This window comes from Sycon ciliatum, chromosome 9 (assembly GCF_964019385.1).
Source record: "Sycon ciliatum chromosome 9, ocSycCili1.1, whole genome shotgun sequence".
NCBI lineage: Eukaryota > Metazoa > Porifera > Calcarea > Leucosolenida > Sycettidae > Sycon > Sycon ciliatum.
Window position 1 is genome coordinate 27,005,546 of NC_088651.1, and position 13,679 is coordinate 27,019,224.

A 13,679-nucleotide genomic window follows, 5' to 3' on the forward strand; every position below is an offset into this window, starting at 1 on the left:
AGCGTGGGTCAGTGTCGATAATTGGTAGGCAGAACGGAATATAATATTATTGGTGTTGCTATATCTGGTCGAGCTTGAATACATTTCCCAACAGACAACGCAACACTTCAAGTCAATGAAGCAACATTCTGTTGAGCAGATTGCATTAATCAATGCTACTCTGCAGGAGGAAAGACAGAAGGTTAGTTAAATTTTTGTCAGTACTCGCAATAAGACTATTGAAAGTACTGTCCACTGATATGACTTACGAGGCATCGGTGTCTAATCGATTCAAGTGATTAGCCTCACAGGGAGAGATTAGAGTCGAAGAAGTCCGAAAATGGAAGAGCCCGAATTGGACTGTACTGACAGGGAGAGTTTTGTTCAAAGGCTGTTGCAGGTCCGCAGCAGGTTTTTTAATGTGAGATGTAGAGTAGACATGATACCCGCATGTGATCGGATGATCTGTTGATATGTATAATTATGGTGTCAGCAAACAACTTAAAAACATTTTCTTACAAATTCATTTTGAAGGCATGCCCTGTTTTCCCTAGTCAACTGGTGCAGAGCATGCCCTTTGCAAGTGAATGTTGAAACGAGGGCTCTCCTTGCTGCTGCTTTGCGAGTTTTTTTCACAGTCGTAAGAAAGCCTATATTTGACAAAACCACAATTTTTTCCACAGCTTTATTTGTAATTGTACAATGTCTAGTTGTTTTTACTGCTACGTGTAGTAGTTCCAACTTAGTTCCAGGATTGGTTCAAGTGAACGACAACCCAAACATGTCATGAATCAGGTTAGAGAAGAGTGAGCCACAACTACAGAAGCGATGAGAACGGGCAACAGGAAACTAACTGGCAGTGGCAAGATGTCAACAAACTGTACCTATATGTACATATATGTGACAATATCAAAGAGGATAACGATAAGATTGTGACAGTTTGGCAGTTGTTGTGTAAACTGTTCCACTGGACGTCTCCACTGTCTACACACAGTCTGCCTGGCTTGTGCTTAACAGTTTCATGATGGGCTAAGGCCGGGAAAGATTGGTAGTCTGGTCCATTAATACTCTCTTAGGTATAACTACTTATTACTTCAGAAGTATTGTTTTAGCTGTCTCCCAGCAGTACCTCACCTCTCTCTCTATTCCGGAGTTTAAGTAAACAAAAAGAGTATATTATCGTGTCCGTTCCCTAATGGAACTCACGACGGCCCAGTAAACCCTATTCCTGGGTTTGACAGCAGTGAAAATGGCTACTCAACATTGTTCTGGCTAATTAACAATCACTACCGCGTGCCACAAATTGGGCATATTACACTCATATCATGTGCATGTTTGTAATCTACTTCTACATGTATGTCATTTGCAGTGCGGTATTGTATCCTGGAAGACATTTACAATGGAGACATCTCATAGTAGTGCTAGAGTAAACCCGTTCAGTGGAGTCGTGTTCAACAAGACTAGACCTGACACTGTTATCAGAGTGGTGTACACAACCTCTATGGGATTTATGCATGGGAACACTCAATGGCATTGTGTGAAGGTGTCAGTGCGTATCAACGGCAGTGACTGTTCAGACCCAGCCCCTATCAGAGGTGGAAGCTCTAGTACTTCAGAGCGCTATCAAATCTATGCTGGTGTTGTGAGTGGTATTTGCAATATCAACACTTCAGGTCCACTGTCCTTCTCTACACACATACAGGCACAATGCACTACATCCAGCTCTTACCTGGGTTACTACGCTGGTACAGGTACCCTCACATCCACTCTGCATATCGAAGAACTTTGCAATAATCAACAGAACTAGAAGTCTGCCACCCAATCCCTCTGCCCCCCCCCCTCCTCCACCACTCTCTCTCTCCCCCTTTCCATCTCTGTAACAATCTAGTAGTGTTTACTGTTGACTGGTAGTCTTCCTGAGGCAGGCAACACGGCGTTAGAATATACAAGTTGTTTCTCGTCTCTCTACATTGTATTCTGTCTATTGACCTTTTTATCTATCCACTTTATCTACTTTGAAATATCCATTTTATCTAATCACTCAATCTATCCCTTGTATCTATCCATTCTATCTATCTGCATGTACCCATGTATGTATGCATGTACCCATGTATGTATGCATGTACCTATGTATGTATGTTGTACCTATGTATGTATGTTGTTCTACATCTCAAAACTACCACAATTCGTTTTCAACTGCACCTCTGTTCCCAGTATGCAATGCTTTCCTTCTAATGCACAAGATTGACTCTACTTTTGTGGGACACGCGGTTGTTACAACAGCGTAGAATACACTTGCTCTGTAGTCAATGCAGAAACGTTTTCAATGCTTCACTACCCCACTTCAATTATAATTAAAAAAACGTCTTCCATTTTGTGCACATGACGGCATCTTAAGCTGTTCGGCATTTCTTTGTCCTATTCTATTAGTAATTTGCGGTTTCAGGAAGAACGGTTTACGAAGTAGGATTTACATTGTGTGAAATTCCAGTCCGAAATCAAAGGAAATGGATTCTGGTCATGGGAATATTTGTACTGTTATTGCACTTGGCATTCAGGGTCAAAGTAAGTAACCAAATATTCAATTTGCTGTCACCCTGAGAGGTATGGTGAGTGCTTCTCTGCAGGCAATCAGTGGCCTATTCTCGCCTATGTACCACACAGTGAATTTACTAAGGGTTAGGGGAACTCCTGGAAGTCCATAACAAGACGTTGTTGGATTTGGAAAAGTGAAGCGTTATACATTGTGTGAGGGAGAGATTTGGAGTTAAAGGGGCATTCCGGGAATTATTTCGGTAGTGTGTTCTGTTCGTGGGGGCTTCGTATGCCCCCCAAGGAACGGGGAGTCGCGAAAACTAGACGCAAAAAGTCGATATAATTATGAAGCCAGGGAGGGCCAATTTTGTCTCCTCCGCGGAGGTTTTGATGACGTCACGTGTGATTAGGAGCTCAATCGCGCTCCAGGAGCTCGAATGGGAACACTGCTGAAACTGTCGAGGTGAAGCGTTCCAGGGTAGTTTTCAAGTTTGTTTCTTGCATGTCTTCGAGGTGCCAGCTTCAGATTTCCCGTCTGTCATGCCGAGGTGCTGTGCTCCCGTCTGTTCAAACGATTCGAAGGATGAGGCATGCACAATTTTGACGAGGTTTACGTTTCCTACGACGCTGAGTTGCGGCTTTCATAGGTCAAAAACATGGGTAGAGCAGCTCGAGTCGCCGGTGGGAAAACGCACAAGCTCTTGGAGCCAATAAATTGGGATCGTTTGTGTTCAGCCCACTTTGAACGGACCTGCTTTCAGCTCAATCTGATGAGCGAATTTATGGCTAGCGGAGCGATGAGCAGCCAGTCAGGCAAAAATCGACCTCGTAAGCTCGTCGCGTGGAGGGTGCATTGCTTACGTTATTTTAGAGTTCAGGCATGTCTGCAAAGTCTAGTTCCACGTTGAAAACGGCCTCGAAAGGAATCACTTTACCTCAATCGAAAACGCGAGCAGGAGGAGGGATCCGTTTGGGAGCTGGTACATGTTTAGACAAGCAAACGTGAAGTCGGGGTGATGCGTAGCGCATGTCAAAGCGCTGTCAATGCTAACAGCTCCATCGCTCTCTCGACAGCAAAGGCAATCGACTGCCCTCTGCATCACTCCACATTTCTAGCAGGAACACCAATCGGTTCTTCCTTGTCGACCAGTGAAGTCGTCTGCTCCAATCTCCTGGCCCTCATCACGCTGCGCTGCTACCAGGGACACCTGAGGAGGCCCTTCGGGTTCCTTGGAGTATGGCTGCAGTTGTGAAGCTTGGGAATGTCGACCAAACATCGTTCTTCATCACCAGAAAATGCAAACAACTAACACCTTCAAATGCAGGGAATTTGAATACTAATCACAGGTGACGTCATCAAAACCCTCCGCGGAGCAGACAAACTTGGCCCTCCCTGGCTTCATAATTATATCGACTTTTTGGGTCTAGTTTTCGCGATTCCCCATTCCTTGGAGGCCATATAAGGCCCCCATGAAGAGAACACACTACCGTAAAAATTCCCGGAGTGCCCCTCCTTCTCCTTGTCACTTGTCAGTTCATAACGAGACATAAGTCGAATATTGAGCCAGTTAATAAAATTATAATTATTATTATTATTATGAAATGACCCAAAGGCAATGTGCCTATCGAGGGGTTCATTTGATTGAAACAACAGTAGATGTAGATGTATGTACAAAGAGAAGTAGGGATTGATGAGGAGAGAAATGGGGAAAATCAACTGCAAGGTGGCGGAATTCCGTTGATTGCATAAGCATAGTCAGCTGTAAATTTCCTGAGGGCAGCTTTGAACTTATAGAGCGAGGCTTCCGATGTTAGACTGGGGGGTAAACAGTTCCATAGAATAGCAGTTCGGAAAATGAAGAGAGACTTAGACAATGATTTAAATTTGGGAAGAATGATTTTATTTGGTCGTCGCTCACTATTATACATGTAGTCTTGCTCTTGTAGCAGTTGAGTACTCTTGTGTGGGGTAGTGACTTTGCTGTTTGCATTATGCAGAGCTCATTGACTTGTCAGTTTGAGCATTCCGGCAAGGTACATCCGGGCCTGGTTTAAATCTGGCTTTGGAAATTCTATTTTTCATTGCTATCAGGTTCCGCCTCATTTTCTCTGTGCTGCGTTGATGAGTCTACAAAGGACAAAACAGTTCTGTCCGTAGATTTTAAAAGTATTTCGCTCCTACTCTTGACGTTGTAGGAGTTGACCACTCTCGTGTGGGGTAGTGACTTTGTTGTTTGCGCTATGCAGAGGTCACGGATTTGTCACTTTGAGCAGCCCGGCAAGGTACGTTCGGGCCTGCTTTAAATCTTGCTTTTGGAAATTTTACATTTCATTACTACCGGTATCTGGTTCTGCCTAATTTTCTCTGTTTTGCGCCGTTGAGTCCACAAAGGACGAAACAGTTCTGTCCGCAGATTCAGTAACTACTTGAAATGCAACATTATGACTGTATCTACATTTTCCTGGTCTGGCAGCAATACATGTATGAGCATGCCAAGGACAATTGCCAGGTGATTGTTAGAATTGTATGCGACAACAAATTGAGACGAGCACGTAGGTTCAAACCAATACATTTGCTCCCTAGGTAACTAAGACGATTGTAACGCAGAGAGTTGAGCCTTTTTTTTAGTTGAACCAGCACTACCGTAGCATAATAGTGACAGTTTTGAAAGGTCACGTGTTAGGTGCGGTGGAGTTTTACCAGAACATGCACGTCAAACTACAATACATAGCATGTAGCATGTGTTGCAATGCTGAGACTTACAATACATAGCATGTAGCATGTGTTGCAATGCTGAGACTTACAATGCAGCACTGGATTCAAGTTACAGTGGATCCAAGTGTCAGGCCTCCGGCCTTTAACGACGTACGTTTGCATGCACATGCCCATGCACGTGTAACATATTTTACTTACAAAATAAACAAAAGTGTTCGACAACATTCAAATCCACGTTCTAAAATAACAAAATGAGTTTAGATCACCACGACAAAATCTGGAAAGTACTTACGTTACTTGCAGGAATGAACTCGGATGGAGAACCAAGGATTGATTTATAGAAGAAAGATAGGACCAAGGAACTACAAGTTACATTATAATGTCCACTAACAGGGAGTGGTGCTTTCGTGCAGGTTTGCCGAGTCGAAGGTTCGATGGACTTCTCGTGTGCTCTGGATGGCAGTCGTGAGTCAGTCAAGTGTCAAGTAAAGTCGGCGGAATAGCGCGAGCTCCGGTGTGGGGAGCAAACCCTTTCTTACAAATCATCGCCGAAGTCGCAACCACTACTTAACACCACCTCCTTATGTGTTATTTCTATAACTTAGAGCCTTCCAAGTTGGAAGGCTGTGGGAGTGCGCATCCAAGATGTGCTAGAGCTGTTAGCCAGTTAGTTGTGGAACGTCAGTACCGTCGGTCTGTGTCATGCCAGGTTATAGCATGATCTGATTGTTTAGTCACTGGTGGACATTATAGCGTAACTTGTAGTTCCTTGGTCCTTTTTTCTTCTTCCATAAATTAGTGCTACTTACATTCATAAATGCTGTACATGTACTTGAAGTACACGCACAGTGCTAGAACTGGTAATAGTGGCACAGTAGCAACAGATAACAGGTATTTGCTATGGATGGTCGCATCTCAAGTTCAGCGCTGAGGCGAAGGAGGACATGTACACTGAGGGTCATGTTCTTGAGTTGTGTCGCCAACTGGAAGCACCATTCATCATTTTCGTGTGAAAGCATTCATTCATCATCCATCAAAAAGAGAAGAAAACAAATGGGAACTAGTTATGAAACAAACTATCGACGGTTGTAACAAGATAATAAGCAGTCAGAAAGTACAATGAAAGGGAACAAAACTGACAGGCAACTGAGACCTTCAACGATCTGCCCCTTTTGACTACTTGTTATCTTGCTACAGTTTTGGATTTTAAAGTTGTTATATAACGAGTTCTCATGTGTTTTCATCGATTTTACACCAGAAGTACATCTAGTAATGTCCCAGTATCCGATTTCAACTTCAAAATATTTCATTCTTCATCCATCATCCATTCGTCATTTTCATGCGAAATTCTTTTTCCAATCATATCAACGTTTGTTGTTCCGTACACCGGAGCTGGCACTTTCCCGCTGACTTGACTTCACCAGGAAAGCACCACTCCCTGCTCAATGCGTCATGTTTGCGGGAATCCTCGTTTCAACAGTTGAGCTTGAGTAGGCCGAGGAAGATTCTGTTCGAAGAGCACCACCACAGGGTTAGTATAATGTTCTGGGTTCCAAACATCACCGGGGCTGCAAACATCACCGGGGCTGCAAACATCACCAGGGCTGTAAACATCACCAGGGCTGGAAACATCACCGGGGCTGGAAACATCACCAGGGCTGGAAACATCACCAGGGCTGGAAACATCACCAGGGCTGGAAACATTACCAGGGCTGGAAACATCACCAGGGCTGCAAACATCACCAGGGCTGCAAACCTCACCAGGGCTGGAAACATCACCAGGGCTGCAAACCTCACCAGGGCTGCAAACATCACCAGGGCTGCAAACCTCACCAGGGCTGGAAACATCACCAGGGCTGGAAACATCACCAGGGCTGGAAACATCACCAGGGCTGGAAACATTACCAGGGCTGGAAACATCACCAGGGCTGCAAACATCACCAGGGCTGCAAACCTCACCAGGGCTGCAAACATCACCAGGGCTGCAAACCTCACCAGGGCTGGAAACATCACCAGGGCTGGAAACATCACCAGGGCTGGAAACATCACCAGGGCTGGAAACATCACCAGGGCTGGAAACGTACAGAGACACTCAGTTTCCAGTGGTGCGACAATCACCACGTGACACCAGATAGCAGCGTGGGTCAGTGTCGATCATTGGTAGGTAGAACGGTATAATATTGGTGTTGCTAAATCTGGTCGAGCTTGAATACATTTACAGTAACCACATGAACATGTACATCAAACAATTGGAGGACAGAGGAAGTGTTGAACATGTGTATCGTTGGCACGCTGGGGACTTCAAAGCGTATAGTGTTTAGAGTATAACATATCCCCGTACTGTATCCCCGTACATTAGCGTACGGAGTCTGCCTTTGTATCAAAGCTGCTGCGCACTATTCTTTTATAGTTAGTTAGTTAATTTAGTTGCCAATCAGTTATAGTTAATTTCATTTCCAGTTTCCAGTACATTTCAATTGCCAGTTGCAGTGTGTTCACTGAGATCCTTGTATTTTTGCCTCCGAGAGACTGCGGCCCGCTACACATGTGCATCTAGTAGACTCGTAGATGTACTTGGAGTAGGACACATCACTTAGCAACTGCAAGAGTGCAAACACTATGGTCATGTTTAGCTAGCTGTGTACAGGCGTGAGTATACGTGATGTAGGACAAAGTTATTTTGTCAGCCATGGACTGGTTTATTGTGTGCAAAACTGTCAATGTCATGTTCTGGAACCAGACAGGTTGTCACTACTAGGGCGTGAGGTTACTCGCGATCGCCGTTCCAGGCACGGATTTGGAGTCGTCAAGGCCGCAATGTGCATATTCAAGCTTTACTCCGCTCAACGTATGAATGTACATGAGCGGCAGTGAGTTAGAATATTAGATGCTAAAAACGTTGACTGGCCCACAATTCTTGTTTCTCAACCAATTCCTCTCCAGTTGATCATCAGGTGTTCTCGAGTCCGATAGCTAACCCAGTAGTTTGTTAGTGATACTGCGAACTACCCTCTGGTATCAGGTGTAGCTATGCGCGGCCTACAGCTAGGCAGTATCATGGCATGCCTACTACTGTATCTGGCTCCATTGCTGCTGCTGCTGGTGATGACGGTGAACTGTGGACAGGCTATGGCCTCACCAACACCAGTGGTGCCGGATGATGGCGGTAAGAAGTTTGATAACAGTCGAACACCACGTACGTTGTAGACGACGTACATGTACATTGTTATCTTGTGTGTGTGTTGACCTTTATGGCAATCAGCGGTGTGATGTGCATGAAACTCAATTCAATAATATTATGACTGGTCAGAAACAATTTTAAAGGACTAACTAAACATTCAGATTCGTCAGGGCAGCTTTAATCTGAGTGCTCTATGAACTAATTGGTAGATCAGTATTAACATACAATGGAGGCGGAAGCCGGTGTGGCTGTAAATTCCAATTTCATTTCATTGATTATCATACAGCAGCATTCGGCATGCATCCAATTGCGGCTGTGTGATGATGGCCAAGACTTGAAGTTACAGCTGCACAGCATTTTGTCTCCATTGTATTGTGTACATATGTACAGGTACTGCAGCAGCACTGTAGCGTAAAACTCACTAACAGTACTGTATGGTCTCTGAGCCAAAGCATAAACTGATAACGTCATGCATCCCCTGCTGAACTCACTACTGCACTGGGCTGGTCTGTTGACAGCTGTATGACAGGAACTTGTCAAAGCAGCCAGCGACTAAGTGCATGCAAGAAAGTAATGCATGTACAGTGTACATTGTAGATTGTACAAGACAACAGAGCAAACCAGTTAGATCATCGTTGAAACGCTGCGTTTCATGCACATATCAAGGCTAAGGTAAACCTCAGACAACTGAGTCAGTTGTCTGAGGTTTACCTTAGCCTTGATATGTACATGTATGAATGAAACGCAGCTTTACAACACCGATCTGGACTCTTGTCTCTGTTTCGTCTGCATTTGTGGTATTACTCCATCCTTGTGCTGTTAAGCAATTTAGGAATTCTGGGAATTCTCGCTTTTGTATATTGCAAAAGCATACAGATCCACCACTAGTTCGCGTGGATATCGTTTCACCTTTCGCAAAAATTGGCAATAAGCCTTTGGGAAAAAATGGATGCAAAAAGAAGGGTTTGAATTGAAAGTTATCATTAATTTCGTTCTATTCAGAAGCGAGTGCGTGGTGAAGGTGTTTGGAGGAGTTTAATTTCCCGAAAATGAAAGATGTAACCAGGCAACAGGCGTAATCTTCGCGAAAATTCCCCAATTATCATCAAAAGTACATAATTTGTACAAGTAATGGTACTCAGATTGTGAGCCAAGTAAAGAGCAATCCAACGTGCTTTTGTTCTAGATTATGCACGTCTGACTGTTCAAAATCTGTTTTAGCTGGTGGACTCGAGAGCATACCTTGTACCCAAATTTTTCTAAAGTGCATAAATATTGAACAAAACATGTAAAATTTGAAATCATTATTGCCATTTTGACGAGCTGACTAGAGGTGTGGGGAAAATGCTCGAAAAGGTAGCAGATACTGTTCGAAAAGCAGTGGAATTGGCAGAACCATACAAACCTTATGGCGGGCAATTCCTCGAATTCTGCTCCATTTCTTTATCCAAATACCAAACATTATTATTATTGTGGAAGAGAAAAGACATATGGATACGAGTTAAGAGTAACTCTCCATCACTGTAACATGATACTATATACAGTCAGAAGGTGCAATAACTAGGCACAAAACTGACAGAGTACTGAAACATTCGACGTCCTGACACCTAGCTTCAACACATCTCCGTAGCGCTAACCGACAGCCTTCCAACTTGGAAGGTTCAAGGTTATGGAAAGACCAAAGAGGGTAACAATCGACATTCTTTGTTCCGTTGGGACTGTAGCTTTTGCTCGTTTTCGTTGCGCTTGCCTTCCCCTCTTTGGTCTTTCCATAACCTTGAACCTTCCAAGTTGGAAGGCTGTCGGTTAGCGCTACGGAGATGTGTTGAAGCTAGGTGTCAGGACGTCGAATGTTTCAGTACTCTGTCAGTTTTGTGCCTAGTTATTGCACTTTCTGACTGTATATAGTATCATGTTACAGTGATGGAGAGTTACTCTTAACTCGTATCCATATGTCTTTTCTCTTCCACACTTATTTATGGCTCAACATCCGAGTTTCAAATTATTATTATTAGGCCAAAACAAATAATGACCTTGTTTCCGGTCGCCCGACCGGGCCACTTTTTCCCAAATTCAGAAATTCAGAAACTTTTTTTTGGTCCCAAATGTATGCAAACGGTGGCAATGCCATGTGTGCAAGTGCACTAAACGAGTCATAACTCAGTCAAATCTCAACCGAATTCCACAATTGAAACACCTACAAGGTAGCAGAGATTCTCAGCTGGCGGCTCGAAAACCTCCGGGGTCGATACGAGCTAGAATAACGGAGCTGGAAGGACTCGAACTGTTTGCTTGATTTCTCAGGATGTACGAAAACAGGAATACACCACATGCTGTACAAGAACAGTGAGTCAGTCAACTTTGACATTGATCCTTGCCATGATATAATGTACAATGTACATGTGTAGGTGCTCTTGTCCATCAATGCCACAACGATTGAGGAACCAAAAAAAGTATCCAAAAAAAGTTTCATTCCGGCCGACCGAGTCTCCTTTTTGAGGGGTTGCCGACCGGAAACAAGCCTATTTTTTGTTTTGGCCTTATTATTATTTATTACAACATCTCGAAGACTCGGCGAAAATACCGGCCAATGTTACGACAGTGGGTGATTGCCAACCACGGCGACAAATAGAAATAAGGGGAGGGAAAAAGAAAGAGTAGCAAAACGAACAGCAACAACAACTTCGTAAAGAAAGATAAAAACAGTGAAAAACACAGAGGCGCAAAGGACATGTGGATAATGAGCTATGTGTGTCGTAGTAAATAGGTGGCGGCACGGATCTTAAAAAGGCGGAGTGAGGTCAGGTCCTTAACTTCTCTGGGTAGAGTAAGCCAAACAGAATAAGCAATAAAGAGAGGGGAGCGCAAAAGAGTGGATGAGTTACACTTAGGGAGTAAGAGCGAGTTTCTAGTTCTTAGAGAAGAGAACCAATTAAAACACATGAGATGAGGTGGGCACAACTCAAGCTTAATAGAATGGACAAGAGAAGCCAGGTGTGCACTGCGTCCATGTGATAACGGGGTTGTGTGAGCGATTTTATAAAGGGCGGATGATGAGAGCATGCGGGGTTGACGGAGGAGAATTTTAAGGATTTTCTTCTGATGTACTTCAAGCTTTGCAGCAGCGGAAGAGGATAACCCAACCCAAGACGTATCTGCATAATCGAATATTGGGCGAAGGTAGGCTAAATAAAAAAGAAGCTTGCAAGAAAGTGGAAGGTAGGAGCAGTGGGGGGAGAGAATTCCTAAGGATTTACTTGATTTTTTACAGATATATTCGATGTGAGGTACCCAAGAGAGTGCAGAGTCAATCACAATGCCAAGGTGTTTGTGAGAAGACACTATGTCAATTGGATTTGGAAAGTTGGCATGGATGAGGGTTGTGAACTCCGGCTGGGGCGGGAAGAGCATGATCTTTGTTTTTGATAGATTTGGGGACAACCTCCAGGACGACATCCAGGAAAGAACTTCCTGAATGCCAGCACGCAAGTTGTTTTTCAGGCCAGTGAGGGAAGCTGATGAGGTGAGAAGGGTCGTGTCGTCAGCAAACAGAGACGTTCCAGGGAAGACTGCTGGTAAGTCGTTTACGTAAATTATAAATAGTAGGGGACCAAGAATTGATCCTTGAGGAACGCCTGACAATACTGGCTCTGCAGCCGAGGATGTGCCAATCACAGTTACGTACTGATAACGCCCAGAGAGATAAGATTTCAGCCAGGAGAGTGGTTGTTTGCGTACCCTGAATGCATGCTCGAGCTTTGCCAAAAGTCCTCGATGCCAGACGGTATCAAAAGCCTTGGCCAAGTCAAAGAAGCAAATGCCAGCAAGCGCTCTGTTATCCCTATGCTGGCACACCTGCTGCACGATGCGGGTCAGTTGAAGGGAGGTGGAGTCGCCTTTACGAAACCCAGATTGTGCGGGACTCAGAAACGGCGAAACATGTCTGTATAAGTGGTCATAAAAGATGCGTTCACATACTTTGGACACGCAGGGAAGAAGAGAGATAGGGCGGTAGTTTGCAGGTTCGTGACGGGAACCTTTCTTGAATACAGGTATGACTTTCGCTGTTTTCCATGCGGAAGGGAATATGCCCGTGGTAAATGACATGTTGAAAATATGGCACAAAGGGAATGCTATGGATGGTGCCAGGGCCTTGAGGACCCGGTTGGGGATGCCGTCAGGACCAGACGCCTTGCACGTCGGAAGCTTCTTCAGATGACGCCGGACAGTGGCAGTTGTGGTGATGACGGACGTGAAACAAGCTGAGGGCTCCGAGGGGGTGAGAATAGGGGGAATAGAGAGCAACGGGTCATCTGGCCGAGTCACAGAGGCAAACTGGGCGTTTAATGCCGTAGCTCTGGCCAAAGGGTCAGCCGCCTGCTGAGTCCCTGTTGTGAGTGACGGAATTTCTCGTGATACGTTTCGAATTCTTGCTTGTCTCACAAACTGGTGAAGCGATGGACGGTGTCTACCCTGCAAAGTAGTTTGCACTGAGCGGATATAAGCTCTGTACTTTGTCCGCGTCAGGGTTTTCACTATGTCGCTGCTGTTGGTATGCTTGTTTGTTTTGTTGTGTTGGGTACTTCTTAAAAATGCTATAGAGATCATATTTCCACTTGATTGCTGTGCGGACATGGGCATCAACCCAGGGTGGCTGACTGGGCCGTGGGCAGCGGTGAGAATACGGCTGCTTTCCGAATGGCCAGAGGTGCTTCTCAAGGGCACTGTTGAGAATGGAAGAAAAGTGCGAAAGCGCATCATTGACGTTGCTGGCACGCAGGTGCCAGCTCCAGTCAATATCAGAGAGCTCTGCATTCACACTATCCCAGACGGAAGATGGCACGGGTAAAGTCATATTCCGGCTTTGCAGGAACATTGCTGAACTGGCTTCGGGGTGCAGCAGCGGGATGTCCGCTTGCAGCAGGTTCCTCACGGTAAACAGCATCAGTAGGCAGTAGGAAATGACTGAGGATCTGTGCGTGGTCAGATGCACCAAGAGGAGCAACAGATGTAACAGAGAGTAGTAGGTGAGGATGATCCGTGAGTACAACGTCAATACACGATGTTGAGCCGTGGGGGTAAAGTGTGTGGGGAATGTCACCATTTGCTCAAGGCCAAAACAAGAGAAGAGGTTACGGAACTCCCTTCCAGCACGATTCGTGGTGTCACTAGGAGACCAGTCAGAGTGGCGAGCATTCAAGTCTCCTGAAAGTACAATCGCCGAATTGGGGAGGCTAATATTGGACAGACAGTCCTCTAGGAGGTCAC

At 44.9% G+C, this 13,679-nt stretch overlaps 1 protein-coding gene across 3 annotated transcripts in view; it reads left to right on the plus strand.

Annotated features, from left to right (window-relative positions):
- The first annotated feature begins 8,101 nt into the window (after positions 1 to 8,101).
- Positions 8,102 to 13,679, plus strand: part of LOC135825193 (laminin subunit gamma-2-like) — a 42,725-nt gene continuing 37,147 nt past the window's right edge. For all 3 annotated transcript variants that reach the window (XM_065337922.1, XM_065337923.1, XM_065337924.1), the window contains exon 1: positions 8,102 to 8,396. In XM_065337922.1, the coding sequence (XP_065193994.1) occupies positions 8,261 to 8,396 (136 nt within the window). In that variant the 5' untranslated portion in view covers positions 8,102 to 8,260. The remainder of the gene's footprint in view (positions 8,397 to 13,679) is intronic.